We start from the raw sequence: 10,997 nt of genomic DNA, 5'->3' as shown, positions 1-10,997 counted from the left end.
AATTCAAAAAAGTTGAATCCTCACCCTTTTGAGAATGTTTTTGTGGGAGAGTCGAATAAAAATTATTCTTAGAAATCTACATTCATGGAATCTTTTTTTTTTATAAATAATTATCTAACATAAAAAATTAAGATTCCTAGAAATATAAAAATAGTTCATGTATCAAACGTTCCCTTAATGTGAATAGATGCATGTTAAATAGTGAGAATGTTTTACAAACTAAATAAACAAACAAAAGAGTGGTGGAATAAATGTTTTTTTAAGAAAATAATAAGATAAATATATTTTTTTTAAAAATAACTAGTATTTTAGTTTGTGTAATGTATAAACTAAATATTTATTATATGTAACTAAAATTTATATTAAATTTTATATATAAATAAATATTATGCTTAAATATATAAATTATATTTATAATTTGTATAAATAGATATTTTTAAACATATAATGAAATTTTAAGTTTTAGATAAATATTTTATATTATAATATAATATTATTTTTATTTATTAATAATTTATTTTAATTTATAAATAATTATGATAAATAAAACAGAATTAGATAATAAGTTAACAAAACTCAAAAAATCCCCTAGTTAAAAAAAAAAGTTCTTAAAATTGCTCTAATATAAGATAAAATATTTATGTTTAATATATAGTTAAAATAAAATTTAATTCATAAATAATTATGATAAATAAAACTTAAAAAATCTCTAAAAACCTTCTTTTTAACGAAAAATTTCTAAAAACATTGTCATGCAAGATAAAATTGTTTGTTTGATATATAAAGATTGATAAAAAATAATTTTTAAAGACTTTTATTAAATAAATATAAAAGCAATAAATGACTCAACCTATTAATAATAATAAGGAAAAAAAATTATTTAATCTCCTTAAAATTTACCTCTTTTACAAATAGATACTACAAATTTTAAATTTATTTCAATTGATCCTTAAACTTTGTCTTATTAACAAATAAACACTATAAATTTTAATCTTTTTTATAATTTATTCTTAAACTTTATCATTTTTACAAATAAACACCTCGATTGCATTTTTATCTTAATTAATTATTTTTTGATAAGTCTCTTATATTATATTGAGATTAAATTATTAAGATAAAAAATATCAATCATTTATTTATTTTAAATTATACTTATTTATTACTTTTTCGGTACATATACTTATTTATTTTAAATTATAATCATTTATTTATTTTAAATTATACTTATTTATACTTAGAATAAGAAAAAATTAAATAAAGATTTCTTTTTATTTTTGTATCTCTTTTTTTAATTATATTTTGAATAAAATTATAATATATAAAGAAAAAGATAAGTGAATAATTGATATTTAAGATAAATAATTTAATTTTAAATTAATAATATAAAAAATTTATAAAAATAATAAATTATCAAATATTAAAATCAATTAGAATGAAATTAAAATTAAGGATATTTATTTGTAAAAGAAGTAAAGTTTAAGAATTAATTAGAATAATCTATGCTTAAGCAAGGTCAGGGGTTCGAATCCTGTCTTGTGTATGTAGCCGCGTTAAATCTTGGAGTCAGCTATTCCACCTTTTGAGGTGCCTCCAACGTAGCGAGGATATTAGTCACTGCTATCGGCGGTGGATACTCTAGGGACGAAACAAAAAAAAAAGAATTAATTAAAATAAAAATAAAATTTATAATATCTATTTATAAATTAGATAAAATTTAATAATTAATTAAAATAAAATAAAAGTTTATGATATTTATTTATTTAAAAAGTAAAATTTAGAATTGTTGATTACACCTTTTTCAACAAATAATATGGTAAATCAAGAAATAACTCTATGTTGTGAAAAAAATAATAATAAGCTACCTAATATTTGCTTATAGTTATAGATTAATTATTTTGACTTTTCAATTTATTACAAAACAGGCAAAAACTCAAATTCTTTTCTTACTTTCCTTGTGATTGATATTGATATTGATATTGATATTGATATTGATAATGAGAATTGTTTCAGAAACATTTGTTTTTCGTCTTAAACTGAACTGAAATTTAGTTTTCCGTTCGAGCGTTCTCTCCGCAAACCCTAATGTCATTTCTTGAAGAATTTCAAGCCAGTAATCTATTCCCTTCTCTCTCTGTTTGTCGATTTCTATTTCGCATTGCACAAATTAGGATTTTTAGGGTTTAATTGTGTTTGTTTGTGCTTTCATTTTTGCATTAACAAACGACTTTGCGTTTTTCTGCAGATTTGGACTCACTGCCTGTTATTCTTCAGAAAAAGTATGCATTGTTGCGTGACCTAGATAAGAGCTTACAGGGTAATTGTAATTTTATAATTTTATTTATTTATTACTCCTTATATGAATGAAAACATGATTATTTAAGAGTCCACTCCCTCCAGATTTGAATATAAGTATAAAAGGAGAAAAATCATGTTTGGTGATCCAAAATATAAATAAATTTTGTGAAACAAAAAAAAAATATAAATAAATTTTAACTAATTTTACAGTATTTAATGAAATCATCTCCAAAATATTCTTTATCTATTTCAGATTTTATTTCCAATGATCATTTTGATTCCCATGATATCTACCACATGACCTTCAAAATAATCGAGAAAGACTATTTCCATTTGAAACAAGTTCCCATGAAATTGAAATTGGGAAATTAAATGAAGTTAACTAATATTCTTAATCAACGTGAATTAATTTTTTGTCTTTCTTTTTTTCCTAGATTCGAGTACGGAGAGTATGCCATTTCTTCTTCTTCTTTTTTCCTGGTTCTTTGATCATATATCATGATAACAACAACAGCCTTATCTCATTAGGTGAGGCCAGCTACAAGGATCACACTTATCATATAACAAGATAAGAAAAACCAATTCTTAAGAAATGCTATGTGGGTTATAGTGAGTATAGTAAATTTTAGTGGCTCTGACTATCATCGTCTGTGTCGGGGTAACTGAGTGCACTTTTTTCTTAGAATGTGTTTCTAGTGTGATTCAGTTGTATGATAATGGTTGAATTATGATGGAACTATTCTGTCCGATGTGCGATGGTGATTTCTGCCATGGTTTCCAGGTTTCAGAAAACCTTGGTTAGCAGCCATAAGGATAAGGATTGTTATTGATTTGAGATCAATTTGCCTCACCACATGTTGTGGAAGTAATCAGGTGCAGGATGCTAGGTTGGTGTCAGTCATTGGTTATAATATGTGAATCCTTACCATAGACAAACTCGGAAGCAAAGTTATTAATTGCTGATAGCTGCGTGTTTGGTCTGAAATACCATGGGTCCAATTGATTCTATGGGCCCAATTGATGCTCTAAGCAGGGGTCTAAAATATGGAAAGTATATTCTAGAAAGGGTAAAATAGAGATTGTGCATGTAGTGGGGCAGAGTTAGTTACGGGAAAAGCGAATATCAGAGGTTAGCTTCATGAGGGAGGGGGGCATTGCTGTTTAGTTTTTCTTACCTTTCGGCTATAGCTGGCAGGGGTATGAGTTACCTCAGAAGGCTATGAAGCCTCGACTCTGGACACGAATGTTGGACACGGACACGGAGACATGACCTGTATATAGTTAACATGACAAAAATCTAAATTGAGAACTAAGGTTAAGATTTATATATATTCACCTTCAAAGTTGTTAAGCTTTACAATTTTTATATGATAATGAGCCTTTTAAGATGAATCATATCTCTTAAAAGTTAAAACAACTAGTAAATGCTGGTGTCTGCTCACTCTCTAGAAATAAAACATGTGTATACAATTGACAGAACAGAGTACATTCAAAGTAGAGAAGTGGATATGCCCAGGCCTGGCTGGAAAATGCTGGGATTGGCTGAAAACAATACCAGAAAGCACCGGAGTGTTGGCGGTTCGTGTCAAAACAGATGAGAGAGTAGTGCATGTTGTGTGAATAAGGATTTGAACAAAATTTGAAATAAGATTCCAGAGACCCATCACAGTTGTGCCACTACACTGTTAAATGCTACAATTCTAACATTAAACATTGGTTAGACTAGATTTTTTAATGTCCAATGGCAATTTCAAATTTCAATACATTGTAATAAGTTTGTGATCAGAATTTTTTACAACTTATTTATGGATAATTTGATTGAACATGTCTATCAATGTTATTTTCATTTATATGGTATATGTTATTTATTATCACCCATAAATAGAATTGGGTATTAGATATTAATTTCAATGCACAGTGCACTACTTTTCATTTTTTGTGATCAGTATCTGCAATGCCCATTCTTGTGTTAAAAAGGGAAAAAGAAAAAAGAAAAATAGTTGGGCATGTCCTATTTCTAGTGTATCATATCACATGTGAGTCTTGTCTGAGGTTTCCACTCACCAGATGCATTGTTATGTGTGTAAACAGATATTCAAAGGCAAAATGAGCAGCGTTGTGAACAAGAAATTGAAGATATTAGGCGAGGAGTTAGGTCTGGAAACATCACACCTGATACTTCAGTTATTAGATTCTCTGATGAAGCGCTTGATGAGCAAAAGCATAGCATCAGGGTTGCTGATGAAAAAGTAGCCCTGGCTGTCCAGGCATATGATTTGGTAGTCCACACTTATCTTGTTACATACATTTTTAAGACCGTAGTTAATGTTTGGCTTTGAATATGTCTGCCTTGACTTCGATATTGTGGTTTTTTTGGTAATACCTACTGTGATATAGCTGGATCAAGGATTGTCTTTCCACAACTCTGCTATCTATATCTTGCTTCTTAACTATTTCTTTTTTCCCCTTTTTTTGTGTTGTCAATGATTTTCTTTACACTCAGGTATTCACTGCCTTTGAAATTGCTATACCAACATGGTTCACAACTTTATGTATGATGTTAATGCCTTATTTTCATTTTTTTCTACCTCATTTGGCTTAACACATAGAAGCTTGTTAAAGGAGTTATATATGCATGTATTATTGTTTGTTAAGATAAATTCCGCTGAAGAATTGAATATATTGGCATAATTTTTTCAGTGAAGTTAATGTAAAACTGGTTGTTTTCTTTGATTTCAAGGATTTAGTATTTACATATTCATTATTGTTTTGCAGGTAGATACACACATACAGCAACTTGATCAGTATCTGAAAAAGTTTGACGAGGAGATTCGGCGTGGTACTGTTCTTCCTACCCTTTATGTGCGACTCAATCTGTAATTGTCGTTTATAGTCTTCTGATAAGGTTGAAGTATATTGTATTTGGCAACTAACTAATCTTATTTGTATGAGTAAAAGTTTTTTTTTTTTAATGATTTATGACAGAAAGAGAAAATGCTGCAATAACTGGAGTGCCTGCTTCAGGTCCTGATGGTAATACCAAATCTGGAAGGGGTAATGAAAGTGGTACAGGTAGAGGAGGGCGAAAAAAGTATGTAACTGTTCTTGAAATAATTTTGATCAATTTTCTAGTAGCTTATCACTTGTGTGATGCTTCAGCTTATCCTTTATGCTTTTCAATTGTCAAATACTCACATTCCCTAAATAAGATGCCTGTCTTTATGGTACTCTGTATGTGTTGGGCTCAAGAAATAAATGCATTGAATTCTGAATAAAGATAGAAATAATATGATTTTTGGGCTAGATTTGAGTACAAACACAGTATTCCCCAACTAGGAGTTTACTCCTTTAAAACACAAGGTACAACAATATGATACCTTAATTTACTTTTCTAGTCTGTAACTGAACTTATATCGCTAAAACTGTCAACTGTAACCTATAACTGCCTAATCCAAAATTAATATAAAAGTAACTGCCTAATAGCTTCATAGTACAAAATTATAACTAAACCAGATTTTGGACTATCAAAGCCTCCCGGTACACAAGTAGCCTTGTCCTCAAGGCTAGAATAAGGAAACTATCCCTTGCGGATCAGCACTTGAATTTGGTTTCATCAATTCAACCCCTATGAATTCTCCTCTCCTATCACCATTTTCCCCCATTATAAGCACTGGTAACATACATCCTTTTAGGACACTTGCGAAGTATCCCAAATGATTGGCCAAATTGAAAACAACGACCATCATCTCCTAACATTCTCTGATACTCGGATCAGCACTTGAATTTGGTTTCATCAATTCAACCCCTATGAATTCTCCTCTCCTATCACCATTTTCCCCCATAATAAGCACTGGTAACATACATCCTTTTAGGACACTTGCGAAGTATCCCAAATGATTGGCCAAATTGAAAACAACGACCATCATCTCCTAACATTCTCTGATACTCGAGTCTTGATAAGGTAAAGGCCTAATGCCATGGCTTCTAAACAACAAATTTTATGAATTACTAGCAGCAGAACTTGCACCTGCTCCCACTGTATTTCCACTTACTTTCGCACTTATAGAAGAAATAACATGTTCTTACGCTCAATTAGGACCTGAATTCAATGGGTTATGCCCAAAACAGCTAGTGGTCAGACCCAGTGTTCTCTGTGTATAACTTCCTCCCTTGTATCAATATGTAACTGCTCCACTTGACTTGTGGCAAACCACACCAAATAGGAAGTTGAGGATTTCAGTTCTTTTTCTGAAACCAACATTGGCCATATAATTCATTCTCAATCCTTATAGCTGAATGAAAAGCTCTGGGCACTGTTTCTGGTGGATCACAAGTCCTCGCTTTTCTTCTGATCACATCATTCAAACCACCACAACAAAAGCCTTTTCTCATTAGGTGAGGTTGGCTACATGGATCATATAATGCCATTTGCTTCGATTAAAGACCAAATATTTAGGGATATTAATCATATTATTTAAAAAGGTTCGATTAAAGATCACATCATTCAAACCACTCATAAATCTCAAAGCCAATTCCTTTGGAATCTCAGTTAATTGGGCCAATAACATATCAAATTGCTGTGCATTTGAGGAAGGCAGAGGTGACGGTCCCCATAGATAGCTAAACACAAGTATTTTTAAAGGCCTAGCCTAACTTTTTTAAAAACCGATATGACCTATTATTAGCCTATTTTACATTAACGTTAAATAAGTCAATAAATTTAATTTTAAATAAGCTAACAAATCTATTTTTAAATATGTGAATCTTTTTTTAATTTATGTGATAAAAAAATAGTTTATTCTATTATTATTAAAATTTAGATTTTAAAATGAAAATAAAAAATTATCGTAAGATGAACAATTCATGCACAATGTGATGAAAGAAGATAATTTTATCCAAAGAAAAATACTTAATAAATAACTAACCATGAAAATGAGGAAAAGAGCGGATGAAGGTGCTGTTACTAAATTTTTTATTTTCTATTTCTTGATTTCGTCTGAACAAAGAATGTAAAACATTTAAGTATAACAGAAATGTCAAAAATATTGATAATTTGTCTTTTGTATTACAAATTTACTTATTTAATTATATTGTTAATAATGTAATATGTATATATTTTTTATTATATCATATTAGATAAATAGGTTGACCTATCATGCCTAACAAACATGGTTGTCAAACTCGCGAGTTAACTCGTAGAATCGTACGAGTTTACGAGTCTAGGGTAGGAAAACGGGTTAACTCGCTGCTGGAATCGTTTTTTGGTAGACTCGGGTAAACTCGGCTGGACTCGGGCAGAATCGCGAGTCTGTGGGCGAGTCCATGAGTCAGATTCAGGTTAATTTTTTGCCCCCTAAATGCCCAAAATGACGTCGTTTTAGAGATGGTTTCTAGTCTCCTCTTTATTTTCTTCAATCTCTCACTTTCCACATACGAAAATAGCACTCTCCCTCTGCCGCGTTCTTTGATCTGCCTCTGGTCGAGGCTTCGAGCTCCCACGACACCGTCCGACTTCATTCTATCTACCTGGCGCCGTCCTTGCAGCTTCTGGTGTCGTCCCTGCAATTTTCGACAAGCTGTTCGTGCTCACATTTTCCTGCTCGTCCAGCACCGTTTATTCACCTCTGCCACGTTTTTCAATTTATAGGTGTTGTTTTTATTGCCTAAACCAGCACACTCTGCTGGGCTTTTTTGTTTAATCTTGAAGTCCTGTTTGTTTAATTTCAGGTTTGCTGTGCTGTTTTGTGGTGTTTATTTGGTCTGTTAGTGTTTAATTTCAGACTTAGAATGTTGAATTAGCAATATCATAGTGTGTGTTCATTTTTTATAATATTTTTTAATATTAGGTAGACTCTTACGAGTCTACGAGTCGAGTTGAGTCTATGAGAACTCTACGAGTTTGCGTAAACTCTCGAGTTTGACAACCTTGCTAACAAACTTTTTAATAAGTCTAAGTCCAACCTTTTCAAAAATGGGCTTTTTTAAAAGTCTAAACCTTTCATTTTTATTAAATATGTTAGGTTAGGCCAAGGCAAGTTTTAAATAGGTCAGGTCGTAGGTCCCCTGTTTAAGACATGATTTATTCTCATCCCTAGTCATAGTTGTGTAACGACTTGATTGCTTATCACACTACAATTTAGTTACTACGTAGTGGAAAAGAAATAATAGCAATAACCTAGAATTATCATGCAACAGATATGTAAGCTATATTTGTATAAGGTAGAAAATAAACAACTGAAAATAAAACCCTCACGGTCATATACATATCCTGTACAAATATATATACAACTACATCCAATAGATAACATTATGTAAAATAAACCTTATTCGTCGGTCAAGCGGCTATACAAGATCACACTGCATCATAGCAGTTGCAACGCAAAAGAGTCACCATCAGCATGACTCTCTACCTTAACTGTGCTAAGTCAGCAACAGTTGTAACTAACTGTACGAATACAAGTAATGATTCTATACAATACTCTAATAGGATAGTTAGTTTCCTACTGTTAGAATATGTTAGTATACTGTTTTAACGTTATTACAGTAGGGTGCGCAAGCTCTTCTGCTTAGCTTACTGAATTGTATTTTTTTCTTTATTTTGTTAGGTTCTTATTTTTTCTGTTATAAAGTTTCTTTAGTACACTACTCTAAGGTGTGTCATGTACGCTTCAGCAACTACCTATATATAGTTGCTCTCCTATTGTAAACACAGAATACAATTCATTTTCTCAATAATACAGCGAATCTCTCTCTGCTGTTTTCTAATACCTACCTTTGGTTTATTAACTCAAATGTTTTTTTTATGTATGTTTCCCATGAAATTGTTTCTATGAAGGTGGATGAGAATCTAACATTTCTAAGTTAAATGAAAAGTTTTATTCATGTAAAAATTTAATGTTACTATTATTTGTCTATTTAATATAGTAAAAATCTTTGAAAAATGTTAAGTTATCTTTATTTGTCTATTTACTATAGTAAAAATCTTTGATTTCTATGTAATATTTATAAATATTTTTAAAAACTTTTGTGACCAACCAAACGGATTTTAATTATTCTCAGAAATTATGACTCTTGGAATATACATTTCCTAAGAATCATTTCGGATATGAAAAAATTGTGTACCAAATGCCTCCTGATATGGAAGTTTATGAAGTGAGGAAATGGTATTTGTTTACAATTTTAGCTTTTTCTTTTCTTTCTCCGGTTTTCCCATGACGAATACATACATTTATGCTTCATGTTTGTTAACATATCAAACATTAGAAAGCTAGAGCTGACACAAAAAATTTACAATCTGACGTACATTTTTTGAATTTATTCCAGAACGCGACAAACAACATTGGTTGCAGCAGCAGCAACAGAAGCACAAACCACTACAAACCCAACTGGCATGGATTTAGATTTACCAGTTGATCCAAATGAACCCACATACTGCTTTTGTAATCAAGTTAGCTATGGAGCAATGGTTGCATGCGATAACCCCAATGTATGTGTTTGGTCTTTTTCCCCATTACTTACATATTTCCTTACATTACTTACATATTTCCTTGATCTGTTCTAATTGGCAGTGCAAAATAGAGTGGTTTCATTTTGGTTGTGTTGGTCTGAAAGAACAACCAAAAGGAAAATGGTACTGTTCGAATTGCGCAGCAACCAAGAATCGTCGTCGAGGCAAATGAGATGAGGCTGATAGAAGAATAAGAATAATGTTAAAAATGATTGAATGTGTATATATATTTTAACCATTAAATATGTTTTTAGTATTTGAACTTTAATTAATATTCACTTTAATTAATTTTCATTTTTTATCTCTGAATATATTTTTTTTTTTGTTTTAGTCCCTAAAGTTTTTTCTCCTTAAATAAAAAAATCTTGATCTCAGGGACCAAAACAATTAACAGGAGGAAAGGACTCAAAATGAAAATTGAGAAAAGTTCAGATACTAAAACTAGTAAAAAAAAAAATATTCAAAGACTAAAAGTACAAATTGACAAAAATATAAAGACTAAAAATACATTTAATCCTATATTTTAATATCTCTAGAAGGGTTTTGTTTATTTTTAATGTGTCAAGGCCTAGAAACTTTGCTTCTGTAGCTGTTATTTGGGAAGTACAAATTTCCAATGACTTACGGTGTGTTTTTTCACATATTTCAAAGCTGTTTGGTGAGATGAGAAGGAAGAAATGGTTGCTTTTGTTTTGGAACGAAAACACACTATTAGCATGTACATATGGTTTTCCGAGCTATAGAAAGGCTCTCCTCAGTGTAGATTTGACTTGAAAAAGCACGAAAATTCTTGTATGACATACAATGTAATGATTTGCATTCTTAGGAATTTCTAAGGTTAATGCTTGAGTATGATTATACAGGATTTAAGAAGTACGATGGACAAGAGTGTGTTTCACACTTACAAGGATTCCTTTCCAAGTTTTCGTTTATCTATTTTTGGGTTAAGATAGAAACAATTTAGGTGACATCTGGTTAGTTTTTCTTATATTCATTATGTTCAGTATTACCCTGACTAATAACTAGTTGATAATAGGAAATGAGTTTCAGATACTGAATAAGACCTTCATAAATTTAAATCAATTATATGTAAAAAGGAGGACTAAAAGAGTGCCAAGAAATGTCTTGCTAATATTTATGTTTTATTAGATAAAGTATTAGCTGATCAGATTGTGCTCATCCCACAAGTGTGTTA

At 30.6% G+C, this 10,997-nt stretch overlaps 1 protein-coding gene across 1 annotated transcript; it reads left to right on the top strand.

The window, feature by feature from the left end:
• The first annotated feature begins 1,929 nt into the window (after positions 1 to 1,929).
• On the top strand, positions 1,930 to 10,113 carry ING1 (RING/FYVE/PHD zinc finger superfamily protein). The gene is made up of 7 exons (XM_020348550.3): positions 1,930 to 2,110; positions 2,243 to 2,314; positions 4,387 to 4,574; positions 5,071 to 5,134; positions 5,281 to 5,386; positions 9,619 to 9,781; positions 9,864 to 10,113. The coding sequence occupies exons 1-7, from the start codon at positions 2,083 to 2,085 to the stop codon at positions 9,972 to 9,974; spliced, it is 732 nt and encodes a 243-aa protein (XP_020204139.1). The 5' UTR covers positions 1,930 to 2,082; the 3' UTR covers positions 9,975 to 10,113.
• The last annotated feature ends 884 nt before the right edge of the window (positions 10,114 to 10,997 follow it).

This window comes from Cajanus cajan, chromosome 7, assembly GCF_000230855.2.
Source record: "Cajanus cajan strain Asha chromosome 7, NIPB_CcT2T_4, whole genome shotgun sequence".
NCBI classification, from domain to species: domain Eukaryota; kingdom Viridiplantae; phylum Streptophyta; class Magnoliopsida; order Fabales; family Fabaceae; genus Cajanus; species Cajanus cajan.
This window is presented reverse-complemented; position numbering and strand designations above follow the sequence as displayed.

Excerpts from the sequence above, each read along its gene's own strand:
- ING1 (XM_020348550.3), top strand. The coding sequence starts at position 2,083 with ATGTCATTTCTTGAAGAATTTCAAGCCA. Across the intron at positions 2,111-2,242 it reads TCTTGAAGAATTTCAAGCCA|ATTTGGACTCACTGCCTGTT; the intron begins GTAATCTATTCC and ends GTTTTTCTGCAG. Across the intron at positions 2,315-4,386 it reads CCTAGATAAGAGCTTACAGG|ATATTCAAAGGCAAAATGAG; the intron begins GTAATTGTAATT and ends GTGTGTAAACAG.